General features: G+C 33.0%; 1 protein-coding gene across 2 annotated transcripts in view; it reads left to right on the forward strand.

The window, feature by feature from the left end:
- Positions 1 to 14,273, forward strand: part of UBAP2 (ubiquitin associated protein 2) — a 142,559-nt gene that overhangs the window by 71,059 nt on the left and 57,227 nt on the right. For both annotated transcript variants that reach the window (XM_044661443.1, XM_044661450.1), the window contains exons 7-9: positions 2,506 to 2,560; positions 3,488 to 3,591; positions 4,278 to 4,343. In XM_044661443.1, coding sequence (XP_044517378.1) covers positions 2,506 to 2,560; positions 3,488 to 3,591; positions 4,278 to 4,343 — 225 coding nt within the window. The remainder of the gene's footprint in view (positions 1 to 2,505; positions 2,561 to 3,487; positions 3,592 to 4,277; positions 4,344 to 14,273) is intronic.

Here is a 14,273-nt window from a genome sequence, read left to right on the forward strand (position 1 = left end):
GCCATTTGTGACAGAAACGCTGTTTTAAATATTTTCCAATAGATGTGATCAATTGTTTTGTCACTGACTTTTTAAACCCTTACTTTCTATTTTAGGATTGATACTAAGTATCTCTTAAGGCAGAAGAGCAGTAAGGACTAGGCAGTGGGGGCCAAGTGACTTGTCCAGGGTCACACAGCTAGGAATTGTGTGAAACTAGTGTGAACCCAGGTCTTCTGTCTCTAGGCCTGGCTTTCTAACTACTGAGCCACCTAGCTTCCTTCCCCTGTCATTGATTTCTTTGAGATGGATATACTTGGAATTTCTGAGTCAGAGAATATAGGCATTTTTTTGTGACTAAAATTTTTTCTTTTGAAATAATGTCAATATGCTTTCCCCTGTGGACTCGCCATCTGATTTTTTATTCAGTAATATTAAAACCATTAATGGATATTGTGTTTGTTACTAGTGTTGTCATTATTCGTTTAGGTGACTTTGTTTAGTAAACCCAAGCTATTTGATGCTTACTTTCCACTGTTGTTCAAGTAACTGACCTTGTAGGATTTAAATTTAGTGGTGAAAAGGGCAGAATAAAGATAAAGTAGAAAAGAATGGATTCTGGTTAGAGTAGTGATATGGAGGCATTTTTCTTATTATGGGGAAGTTATTAAATATTTTGATATTTCTCATGGAATTGTTAATATGGTGGCAGGTTTTGCTTTCTAAATATGCACATGAAAAAGTTAAAACTAACATTATGCTGTAATTCTTTTAGAATTAGAAGAGACCTTTGGGAGGAGCATCTGGTATATCCATGAAAGGCACAATCATGAATATCTTTGAAATTTTCATATTTTGAGAATCTACCACCTTCCAAGGCATTTTATTCAATTTTTGTACATTTTTAATTTTTTGGAAGATTTTCCTCATTTGACATTTTAATTAACCTTTTAAATATTCCCATTGTTTTTGGTTTTGTACTTTGGGATCAAAGATGATAAGTAAAACCACTTTCATAAGTGACAGTACAGCTACTACTACAGGCCAAACACTCCCAGGTTTTATTCCTTCCTCATGTCATATTGATGACTGTCATGCATTTTTCCTCTCTGGGATCTATATTAGCTCATCTTTTCCTAAACTCTGACTTCCAAAATAGAAGTTAATACATTATTTATCTTGACCAGGTCAGAATACAATGGAACTACCATCTTATTTCTGTAAGCTATGATAATCTTAGCATTCTCATGGTGGGTGCTGATACAGACAATATTCTATCCTCTAATTAAAAGATTTTGGAATTAGGAGGACTAGAATTTCATGTAAGACACTACTTAATTTTGACCTCAGGCAAGTCACTTAATCTCTCTCAGTTGTAGTTTCCTCATCTATAAAATGAGTATAAAGTCCTACATAATAGTATTGTTGATGTGATCAAATAAATTTAGCTTTGTAACATAGTTTGAGATCTGATGATGCTAGGCTCCATTCCTTTTTTCTTTATTCTTTGATTACCTTGATATATTACTCAACTTTTTATTTCTCCAGATTATATATCTTGAAAATTTAGATTGCCCAATATGTTCCTTTTGTATCATATTCGTAACATTCTCCTTCACACGTTATATCAAAATATATCTTGTCAAAATATGTCCTTCAGCAGGGTGCTTTCGTGTGTCTGCCTGTCATACCAGATGGATTATTAATGTCAAATGAAGTTTAAAACATGTCTAATGTCACTTTTGTGGAGGTTGTTTAGAGAAGAGGACAAATAATGGCGGAGGCATTTTCTATCAGTGATATTAACCTTAGGATCAGAAGGGTCATACTGGGACAGCTGAACCAGATTGAAATATAAATTGGAAGAGAGCAGCTAGCTGGCTCTTTGGATAGAGAGCCAAGCCTAGAGATAAGAGGTCCTGCGTTCAAATTTGTCCTCAGCCACTTCCTGCCTAATGACCCTGTGCAAATCAATTAAACCCTACTGCTTAGCCCTTACCACTTTTCTGCTTTGGAACCAATACACAGTCTTAATTTTGAGAGGGAAGGTAAGGAATTTTTTTTTTTAAAGCATAATTGGGAAATGTTTAACAAAAACTTTTAAAAAATTTAAAAAGAGAAAAGATAATACAACAAAAATAATACTAATGTTTAGTTTTCTAAGCCAATGCAGAGCCAGCCAAGATCTGTTTCTCTTTGGTATCACTGCTCTAAGTATTCTTTTTCTTTAACGTATTGTTTTTGTCAAATCCCAAGGTAGTACTTGGTTTAAAAACACTCAACATTTAGAACATAACATTCCTATGAAATGAATTTACCCCTCTCAACAAAACTAGTTAGTATTGTTTCTGTAAAACCTCTGCTACTACTGATGTGTGCCCTAGCCCTTCTTCCTGTTTTGCCACCACTTGCCTCCTCTTCTCCTGGTAGCCAGAGTTCCCCTCTTCTCTCTTAGGACTAGAGTTTGATAATAGTTATTGGACAAGGAGGAACAACATAAATTTTCTCTTTTGCCTTCTCTTATAGGATTTGGACGTGGGAGAGGGAGAGGAGCAGGGCGTTTCTCATCCCAAGGCATGGGGTAAGTATAAATATTAAAATATGACTAGTTTCCCCTCTTATATATTCTTTGCTGATCTTAGCTTTGCTAGTTCATTTCTGCCACAGGTCCTTTCTGTAATTGTCTATATTCATATTTAATTCCATGAAAAGTTCTGCTATAGAAGATGAGAACAAATAAAATATTTCCTTAAAGCAGTTAAAGTTGTTTAGTTAAATTTAGCATATGTAATTTGATATTAACAAAATTCAATGTTACATAGCTGGATGAATGTGCTTTTTTGTTCTTTTAAAAAAAATTATTTTGAGAGGCCCAGAAGTAAAAGGAGGGATAGCTACGTGGCCCAGTGGCTTGAAAATCGGGCCTAGAGATTCAGGAGGTCCTGGGTTTAGGTATGGTTTCTGCTGCCTCCCACCTGTGTGACCCCAGGCAAATTGTTTAACCCCAATTGCCTAGCCCTTATCTCTCTTCTGCCTTGGAACCAATTCTTAACATTTTTTTAAGACAAAGTAAGGATTTAAAAAAGAGAATTAAGAGGAAGAAATGGGACTTTTTTTTTTACTTTTTTTTTTAAACATTTATTAATATTCATTTTTAACATGGTTACATGATTCATGCTCCTCCTTTCCCCTTCGCCCCCCCGCACTCTCCCCACCCATGGCTGATGCACATTTCCACTAGTTTTGTCATGTGTCCTTGATCAAGACCAGTTTCCAAATTGTTGGTAGTTGCATTGGTGTGGTAGTTTCGAGTCCACACCCTCAATCATGTCCACCCCGACCCATGCGTTCAAGCAGTTGTTTTTCTTATGTGTTTCCTCTCCTGCAGTCCTTCCTCTGAATGTGGGCTTTTTTTTTTTTTTTTTTAAAGCAAAGCAACCATGTTTTTAACATTTCAAATTTTAGTGTTGGAATTTTATCTTTATTTTGCAATTCTTTCAAATCCTAGGACATTTAACCCTGCAGACTATACAGATTCTTCAGTCACTGATGGCTTTGGGACAAAACCAGAAGTTTGGGAAGCTGGCCAGAATGATACAGATGATGGATCTGGTAGGAGTCTTCAAAAAGAAATAAGCTATAATAAAATGCTTCAGTCAGAGGCATTTGAAAGATTTCGAGATGCATTATTTTTACAATAATGGAAATTAGTTTTCTTTTTTGATCATGAAGTTAAACCAGAAATATAATTGGCAATTTTTTAAAAGTTTGAAATGGAATGCAAACAATTTAAACTTAAATTTGTTCATAACCATGAAAAATGGATTTGTTCCCTAAAACTTCCTGATAACATTGAAATGATCTATAGAAGATAATGCATTTCTTCCTAATTGTAACTAAATTTTTCTTTATTAGATACTAATTAATAATCTTATAGGTAGAAATTTTGCCCTTAACTTCTTAGGTTATCATAAAAACTGAATTTTGGGGCTTTTTCCAGCAGTGTTTATAATAATTTTGTCTTCTTAAGAACACATTGATTGATGAAAGGTTGCAAATAGATTAGTTATTAAATGTTTTTAAACACTAGAGAATTAATAGAAACTCATTTACAAAGTACTTTACAACTCCAAATTGATTTTTTCATGATAGCCCTTAGCAGTTTGCAAAAATGTCATTTTCTGGAACTAAAATGATCAATTAAGAGAATTAAGTGCTTAAGTACTTTATACATTCTCTATAACATAACTTTTTTAGTAGTGTAATGCAGATATTTCATATCTTAAATCAATCCACAGAACCAGCACAGAGTGGACATAATCTTGCTCAAGACCTGCCAAGGAAAAATAATTTTGGACTCAAAGGTAGAAAACCAAAATTTGGCATTTAATTTTATTTTGACGTGTTGTGGTTCTCTCAAAAAACGTGGGCCACATTTTTACTTTGTGAAGGATAAAACAAAATTCTGGAATAGTAATCTAGTAACTGAAACTGGATTACATAATCACCTCATAAAAGGAAAGAATCAATTGTGCTAGTGGAATTAATTTAAAATAAACTGGAAGACTTATCTGTATGACAGTTAAACATGTGAAAGATCAAGTTGATTAGACTTTTAATTTTCTGTGTGTTAATAATTGTTTTACATGTTTTGGGGATTTTCTTTTTACTCCAAGTAAAGTTTTATATGAATTTTTTTGGTCTGCTTCAGTGATTTTGTTACAGTGTTGATCCCAGAGTATATTCTCAAATGTGTGATTGAATGATAACAGGTTATTGGGTAATAGAAGTATATACAGTCTTTGGAGAGGAAAGCCAAAATGAATCATAGTGATTTAATCTCCTGTTCACTGGGGAATCTATTACAATACTCTATAAACAAAATTCTTTCAAATGAATTCTCTAAATTTGAAGTCAAAGACCATTTGTTTTTGTTAGTTATGCCTATGAATATTTATGTCTATTTGAGTAAAACAATATTTTTAAAATTTCAGTTCAATCAAAATTATTAACAACTTTTGTTAGAAAATCAGTTTTCTAAATTAAAATTTTTAGCAAGAAGCTCAGCATTATTTTATGTATTTTTGTAAATCTTTCAAGTCTGGCTTATTAGAAACTGTTGATTTGATCCTGTACGAGAGTATTAGTTCTAAAATTGTGGCCTTAGGCACACAGTTTTTTAGGCTTCTTTTTGCTTTTATTTTATTTAAAATATTATCCACTTTTAATTATGGGATATTAGGGTAAGCAGAAAAATTTGAAGGAGCAGGAGTTTATATAGAGAAGTAAAACTAATAGGTTATTTTAGCTGGAAAGTACTACACAGATCATTTAATCCAGGTGTTAATTTTTCAGGTCTGAAAACTAAAAGCCAAGATCATTCATACTCTACTTGACCAGCAGGTGCATGCTTCTTTTCAGTAATCTATTATTTGGACTTAAGGACAGATAGCCAACATTTTATTATTTGCTCATCTAGCTCAGATTTCAACACATAATTCATTTTGTCCATCCTTTAAAGTCCTGAGGCCATTTCCCTTGTTAAAGAAAATAAAAGCAAAATTAGAATTGATTAGGTTTGCATTCTTTTTTGATCTTCTATTATCAGGTATATATCTTAGGTAGGAAACTGTCTTTGATCCTTGTCTTTTCCTGAATAGAAAATAATTCTTTCTCAAAAATTCTTGGTTGTTTTCTTTTGGGAAAAAAACATTATTTTCAATCTCATATAGTCCTCATTTTATATAGTCCCAAAGAGCTAGCTGTTGCTGTAACCATGCACAAAAAGGGTAAAAAAATATTTGACAAAATTAAAATTTAATGAAATCCTCTTACATTACACTACACGTATTGTTTCATACCTTCCACATCTGCAAAGGAGTTTCAGTTTTGATGATTTTCTTTACTGTGTTTTCATTGTGTATATTTTTTTCCTGTCATTCTCTTTGTATCATTTCATAGATGTTTCCATGCTGCTCTCCATTCTTCATATTTTTTTTTATATTCATGCTTGTATTAGCAATTCTTTGGTCAATACGAATTTACCTTTTCCCCCAGTTTTTAGCTACTACAAAAATTGTTGCCATATATCTGTTTTGGTGACTGGCTCCTTCATTATGTAATTGTCTTTTGCAGAGATAAGGAAGAGTGAGATCCTTGGTCAAAGAGTATTGATGTTTTTGTTCCTTTGTTAGTATAATTCCAAATTGCTTTTTACAATGGTTGGAATAATTCCTATCTCCACTAACGGTTCATTAGTGTCTTATCCACTTATTAACTATTTGCATTTATTATTCCTGTCTTTTATCATCTTATCCAAATTACTGGGTATAGGTAAAAAAAAACAACTTAGGTTTGTTTTTATTTCCATTTCTTTTATTAATGGTTTCAATCAAGCTTTTTTGAAGGGCGTGTATCATATTCCAGACCTTAAAGGTGAAACCAGCTCTGCCCTTAAGGAGCTTATATTCTAACGGGAGGAGAGTATATGTTTGTTTACAATGCCTGTTTGTGTGTATATATAATATACATATATGTGAAGAGATGAGATACACACACACATCCTCAATAATTTACTCTATAGAAATAAGGAAGTTTATAAGAGGAGTAGTTGAGAGGAGGTAATATAATGAGTCCAGTTTTGAGGCATGTTGAGTTTGAGATATTTTCTGGAAATCAAGTTCGAAATATGTAGCAGGCAGTTGGTGATTTGAGACAGAAAGTTAGAAAAAAAGATGAGGATTTTGGGGTCATCTGCCTAGAGATAATAAATGAACACATTGGGGCTGATGAAGTCACTATGAAAGAGAATGTAGAAAGAGGGGGAAAAAGGCCCAGGACACTTAGAGTACTCAGTTATTGGATCTAAAATTGTTCATTTTTATTTCTAGTTTGTGGTTCTCTCCCCTTTCCAGTCTCAATCCCAAAAGCTACTCACCTCCTTTGATTAGAGATCTATTATGAAATGCCTTCATCAATTATCAGTGATTATCTCTATGTTGATGATTCTCAGATCTATTTGTCCATTTCTAACTTCACTTCTGACCTCCAGCTTTGATTCTCAAACTGTCTCATTGAACATTTTCCCCTCAAATCCTTTCTTCTTTTTAACTTTCACCTTATCACAGGTACCACTATTCTCGACTTCTCACTTTGTTTTCTGTCCTGGTCCTGTTGATTTTATCTTTGTAACATTGCCTGTGTGTGTGTGTGTGTGTGTGTGTGTGTGTGTGTGTGTGTGTGTGTGTATTTTTTCCCCCTCCCTTCTCTCTTCTGACATTGCTACTACCTTATCACCTCATATCTGAATTACTATAGCAAGTTTGCTGACTAGTTTCTCTTCTTCTCTTCCTTTCTTTACTCCAGTCTATGCTACATCCATCTGTCAAATAACAATTGACCTCACATCATTCCCCTATTCATCCAACCCCAATGACTCCTTATTATCTCCTGCACCAAATATAAAATCCTCTTTTTAAAGCCGTTTACAACCTGTCTGTTTTCTACTTTTTCAGGCTTCTTTAACGCCTTATTTTCCTTCACATACTTTGTGATTCAGTGATAATGGTAATTATGGCTTTTTAGCACAGAGTAGTCCATCTTCAAGTTGCATTATTTCACTGGCTGTCCCTGAATACTCTGTCTTCATCCCTATCTTCTGACTTCAAGTTTCAGATAGGGTCCCACCCTTTTGTCTTTATTGATCCCTTAATAGTTAATACCTATTCCTTGAGATTATTTCTAGTTTATCCTGAATATATCTTGTTTGTACATAATTGTTTTCTTATTGTCTTTTTAACCAGCACCAAATAGTTTTGATGATCATTGCTTTATAATAGAATTTGAGTATTGGAAGTACCTATTGGTATCCCTCTCCCCTCTTAGTTCCTACTTCTTTTTTCCTGGTTTTCCGTAATAGTCCAGATCTTTTGTTCTCAATGAATTTTGTATTTCTTTCTAGCTCTGTAATGTATTCTCTTTATAGTTGTATTGGTACAACACTGAACAAGTAAATTAGGTGGTATTTGTTATGACCTTTCTAACCATGTAGTGCTGAATATACCCTCCATTTAAGTTAATAATTTTATTGATTTTTAAAAATGATCTTTACAATAACTTCTTAATATTTACATTGGTTTGAGTCTTTGTGCTTTTTTTCTCTTTGCCTTACTTGATTGCATCAGCTCATATAAGTTTTCCTATATTTCTTTTTTCCCCTCATTCTATTTGTTATTTTTATAGGAAAATAACATTCCAAAAATTCTGACCTTGACAACCACTTCAAAAAAATTACAGTGTACAAAGTAGAACAGAAAAAGAGGAGATGTAAATGCAGCACATCTCTTGCATCCTTTAAAAAATGTTTGTAATAAAATCAACATATTACATTCAAACCTGTTCTTAATGATTTCATTCTCTTTAATCCCTTAAGTGTATGTTTACAAAAACAAAACAAAAAACCCTTGCCTTCCATCTTAGAATCAATATTAAGTATTGGTTCCAACGCAGAAATGTGTAAAAAGCTAGACAGTGGGTGTTCAGTGACTTGCCTAGAGTTACCCAACTAGAAAGTGTTTGAACAGATTTGAATCCAATCCATCTTGATACCTGGATCTCTCTCAACTGAGTCATCCAACTGTCCTTCTTTAAATTAAAAATACTTCAGTAATCTTTTTTGTTTCTATAGGGTTTTCTGGGCAACAGATGGTTTGTGAAGTGTGTAACTATCACTAGCTTCCATCTCTTGAAATGAAAACAGTCCTTTTAACAAATAAACATTGGTGAACAAAATGGTGGAAGTCTTTGTTTCATTGAGGTTGTACAGTGGATAAAGTTGGGCCTTGTGTTCAGATCTGATCTCAGCTACTTCTTAGCTGTGTGACCCAGGGCAATTCACTTAACTCTTTGCCTCAGTTTCCTCATCTGCAAAATGAGCTGGAGAAGGAAATGGCAAACCACTCCAGTATCTTTGCCAGGAAAACCCCAGTTGGGGTCACAGAAAAGGTAAACATGCTTGAAAAGCAACAGAGCAAAACAAATCATACACTTGCCTTTTTTAAATGTGTCCCTTTTTTTCTGTAATATGAGTACCTAATTAACTGGTAGGTACCATTCTTCATCTGAGGTCTTCTGAAATCATGATTGATCATTGAATTGATCAATGATCCTTGAGTCTTTTAAAAGTTATTTTTCTGTATGATATTATTATTGTATAAACATTTCTCCAAATTCATCTCACTTCACAAAAACCTTACTGGTTTTCTGTGAAGCCTTTCATTTGGAAAATTACTTAAGATGCAGTAATATTCAATTATATATAGTAATTTGTTCGGCCTAACACTTGTTTTCATTTCAATTCTTTGGTAAATCTAAAAGATTTGCTCTTTTTTTGGCCTAGCAAGCCCTTTTCTCTCTTAGATTTTTTTTAGGGCATAGATTTAGTACTTGTGTCTCTTGAGTCTAAGAGTATGCAGAGTTCCAGTTACTTTTCTAATTCACGGCTTTTCCTGAGGTATTTGTTTTTCTGTAGTGCATACAAAAATTTTCATTTTCTTTTAGTGTCTTATTTGCCAATCTGATTGTTGAGGTGAAAGGCCAAGTTATTTTAGTCCTTCCCTAATAGTAATTTGGAGTATTTTATATTTCTTTTGTCAGCTTAAATTTTTTTGAGTTTTATCTACATCTTTTAATCATTATAAAGTAGCTGATGTACTTTTGCTTCAATGCAGTCTTAAATATCTCAGATATGAAATTTTATAAGAGAAATTTACTGTACAGACCAGTTTCATTTCTAATTTTAGCTGCATGGATTTCGTGCAAACTTTGAATTTTACATAATCAAAACTGTCCCTTTTCATCTTATGTGGATCTCTGCTCTCTTGCTGGTCCTGAATTATTCTTCTATTCCATCAATATGAAAGTTATGATCCTTTTCTTGTGCCTGCCATTTTTTTAATGTGATCTTTTTATGTGACTGATTTGGAGCTTATTTTAGTCTAAACCTAATTTCTATCACCCTGCTTTCTAATTTTCCTAGTTTTGTTGAATAATGAACTTTTATGCCAAGAGTTGCAGTCTTTTAAGTTTACTGAACCCACCATGTGCATTTGCTTTTGTATGTTGTTTACCTATTGTGTTCACTGATGAACTTTTGGTATCTGAAATTATGATGATAATTAATTACTGCTTTGTAGTAATAGCTTGAAATCTGGTACTGATCAGCAACTTTGCTTCACTCCTTCCCCTACTTTATTTCCCTTGATATTTTTTATCTTTTGTTTTTTCAGATGATTTTTTTCTGAGATGTTGAATATAGTAATTGTGTGGTAGTTTGATTTGTAAACCATTGGAAAAGCAAATATAAGCAATTGGCATGGACCTATCCATAAAACATATTATACATTCTATGGTTATTTTTGAAGAATTTGCTTAGTTATATTTTTCTCTTTGGTTTTGTGTGTAATTCATAAAATGTCTGAACTTGTTTAGGTTTATTTTATATCTTGTTACATTGTTATTGTTTTCAAATTATCTTTAAAATCAGCTCTTTAGTGTCCTTATCCTATCTTCTCTAGAAAGTGATAATTTTTTTCTTTTTCTATGTTCACTTCCTTAATTTCTTTTTCTTGTTTTATTGATAGGTCCAGCGTTTCTAAGACTTTTAAATAGTAATAATGATAATGGACTTCTTTGCTTTTCTTCCTTATTGGAGAAGGCTCTAATTTATATCTATTTATATAGTAATTTTCCTCTTAAGAAGTAGCTACTGTATATGATATTAAGGAAAGATTTTATGTTTTTTAGTGTTTTTAAACTGGAATGAGTATTGTATTTTTCAAATGCCTTGACTATATTGATAAAGTCATGTGATTTTATTATTTGTGGCATCACTATGGTTTATTTTGCTTAGTCTTCCTAATATTGCACTAACCTTTCTTTATGTAAAAAAAAATTCTCTCTGATCATATTCTAGAATCCTGTTTATATATTGCTATATATAGTTTCTTTACTAATGATTTATTTAAAATGTTTGTGTCATTCTTTTGGGATATTGGTCTATAGTTGTTTCTTCCTGATTTAGGTGTCAAGACCATATTTCTATTGTAGAAGGAATTCGGTAAGATCCCTTTCCTATTTTTGCAACAAGTTTATTTAGTATTTGAATTAATTTTTCTTTCAGTTTTTGATGGAATTCACCCTCAAGTCCATTTAGTCCTTTTTAAGAAAATTCTTTTGTTATATAATTGGGCAAAATAATTTCTTTCATTTCTTCTGAGTTATTTTTGTGTTTTACCCTGGACAATTGTTGTTTTCTGGGCTTGTTTTAATCAGATGGGTTAATGATTTGTCATAACTTTCCCCCCACGTTTGTTTTATTAGTTTCTGTGATTTTCAGATTTCTTAATTTTTTGTTTGATTTAGCTTTTTCAGTTTGGCTTTTGAGCTTTTTTTTTTTTTTTTTTTTTTTTTTTAGTTTTATACCCAATTCATTTACTTCCTCTTTTTGGTTAATATAATTGTTTAAAGATTTCAATTTCCCCTTTAAGACTGCTTCGGGTCTTAAAAGTTTTAATCTCATTTATGTGGATGTAAGTTTCTGTTTTCATGATTTTTTAAATTGATCATTAAATCTTTAATATTAAGTTTTCTCAGTCTTTGATTTTCACTTGTTGATTATTTTTTATTATGCAGTTGTCAGCAAAGATGTTCAATATTTTTGCTTTTTTATGACTTAGTATAAGGTCACTTTTTGTAAATGTGCCATATATAAGTAATAGGTACTTTCCTTTCTCTTCCCATTAGGTAATCATTAGAGACTAAGGCTTCTAAATTGTCTTCAGGTCCTTAAATGTCTTGCTTTGTTATATTTTGTTTTGGTTTATCTTTATCTGAGAGGAGTGTATTGAACATCCTATTTATTTGTAATAGTTTCTATTTCTTACTACAAATTGATTGTATTTTCCTCAATGATATACTTTTACATATATATGTTGATTATCTATATTAATTCATTATCTGTGGTACCTGTAATTATAATTTTAATAAAGTCTAATTTTATTGTTGCCTTGTCCACAACTATTATTACTACTCTTGCTTTTTTCTCTTGCACCTGACTCTTAATAGAAATTTCTCTGCCCCTTACTTTTACGCTGTATTTTTGTTTCAAGTATATTCCTTGTAAACAACATATTATGCAGTTCATTTTCTAATCATTCTACTATACCCTTCTCTGTTTCCATTCAAATTTATGGTTGTTAATTGAGTATTTTCCTCTACCCTATCCTTTATGTTTTGTCCTCTTTTTACAAAGAAGTTTGAGAGAGGGATGTGTTGAACATTATTGGCTTGTGGTTTTTTTTTTTTTTTCCCAAACTGCTTTTATTCCACCCCTTTTCTTCACTTCTTGTCCTGTCACAAGTTTCTTAATTTTTCTTTTTCCTCCCTTCACATACCACCTTCCAAAGAGTGTTTTGCTTTATAACTAATTCTTCCCAGAATTTACCTCTCATCTTTAATCCTTCTTTCCTTTTTCCTCATTATTCTCTGTTTAGTTTACTGTATTTCTACACCAAAACTGGTGTGTTTATCCATATCTTTTTCAAGTGACAATGTGGCTTGTGTGTAGCTTGCTTCCTTCATGCCTTCATGTTGTCTTGTTTTCATGTAACCTGATCATAAGTTCTACTCCTACCTCCTCCTTTCTTCCATAATATACTTTTTTTCTCTTAAGATTATTAGAGTACAGGAGAATCCTCACAAGGCCCTTTCTTATTTGCTCTTTATGATCTATGAAGACATTAGATTTTAAAGCAGTTTTTTTAAATTTTCTGTTTGACTAAAGATCCATTTTTCCTTGCTTTAAGATCATACTAGTAAGTAATTTTTGGTTGTAGGCTCTTATGAATGATCACATTTCATATACGATTCTCCTTTATAGTGGCTGCCAATTACTATGTGATTCTGACTGTGATAGCTTGCGGCCTTTAACTCTTGCTATTTAATGGTATTTTTTCTTTGACTTAATATCCAAGTGGAAGTTTGGTAAGGAAATGACCAGAAAAGAAGCCAAGGCTCTATCTAGCATGATAAGGCAAAAGCTCATCTATTTATGGGAGCTACTGGGCTTAGAACTGGAACTCAAGTTTTCCATGGAATTAAAGAATGGAGATGTTGGTCCAAGTATAGAAAGGATAACGAGGGGATAATGACTGGGAAATAGGTATGAACATCTGAGCTCCTGTATCTTAAAAGAAGCATCCATCAAGAGTTAGGGGACCTATGAGTATAGACTCCAAGGTCCTGATAGGAGAGCATATAGAGATGTTGGTTTGAATAGACAGAATGGCATGGTAAGATTTTGCATTCATTTTCTTTTTAGGTCATTGTTTATTCTCCATCTTATTATATTTTTTTTTTATTAGACATTAATATTCGTTTTTAATCTGTTTACATACTTTATGCCCCTACTTTCCCCTTCACCCCCCGCTTTCCCCCCACCCATGGCCAACGCACATTTCCACTGGTTGTAACAAGTGTCCTTGTTCAGGGTCTATTTCCCATTCATGTCCGCCTCAGTCCATGCATTCAAGCAATTGTTTATCTTATGTTTCCTCTCCTGCAGTCCTTCCTCTGATTGTGGGTAGCATCTTTACCATAAATCCCTCAGAGCTGTCTTGTGTCATTGCAGTGCTACTGGTACAGAGGTCCATTACTTTTGATTTTACCATAGTATATCAGTCTCTGTGTACAATGTTCTTCTGGCTCTGCTCCTTTCACTCTGCATCAATTCCTGGAGGTCTTTCCAGTTCGCCTGGAACTCCTCCAGTTTATTATTCCTTTTAGCACAATAGTATTCCATCACATATACCACATCGCATATACCACAGTTTGTTCAGCCATTCCCCAATTGAAGGACATCCCCTCATTTTCCAGTTTTTTGCCACTACAAAAAGCGCGACTATAAATATTTTCGTACAAATCTGTTTATCTATTATCTGTTTGGGGTATAAACCCAGCAATGGTATGGCTGGATCAAAGGGCAGGCAGTCTTTTATAGCCCTTTGGGCATAGTTCCAAATTACCAGCCAGAATGGTTGGATCAGTTCACAACTCCACCAGCAATGCATTAATGTCCCGATTTTGCCACATCCCCTTCAACATTCATTACTCTCCCCTTCTTTCATTTTAGCCAATCTGCTAGGTGTGAGGTGATACCTCAGAGTTGTTTTGATTTGCATTTCTCTAATTATTAGAGATTTAGAACACTTTCTCATGTGCTTATTGATACTTTTGAT

This window comes from Gracilinanus agilis, chromosome 1 (genome assembly GCF_016433145.1).
Source record: "Gracilinanus agilis isolate LMUSP501 chromosome 1, AgileGrace, whole genome shotgun sequence".
NCBI lineage: Eukaryota > Metazoa > Chordata > Mammalia > Didelphimorphia > Didelphidae > Gracilinanus > Gracilinanus agilis.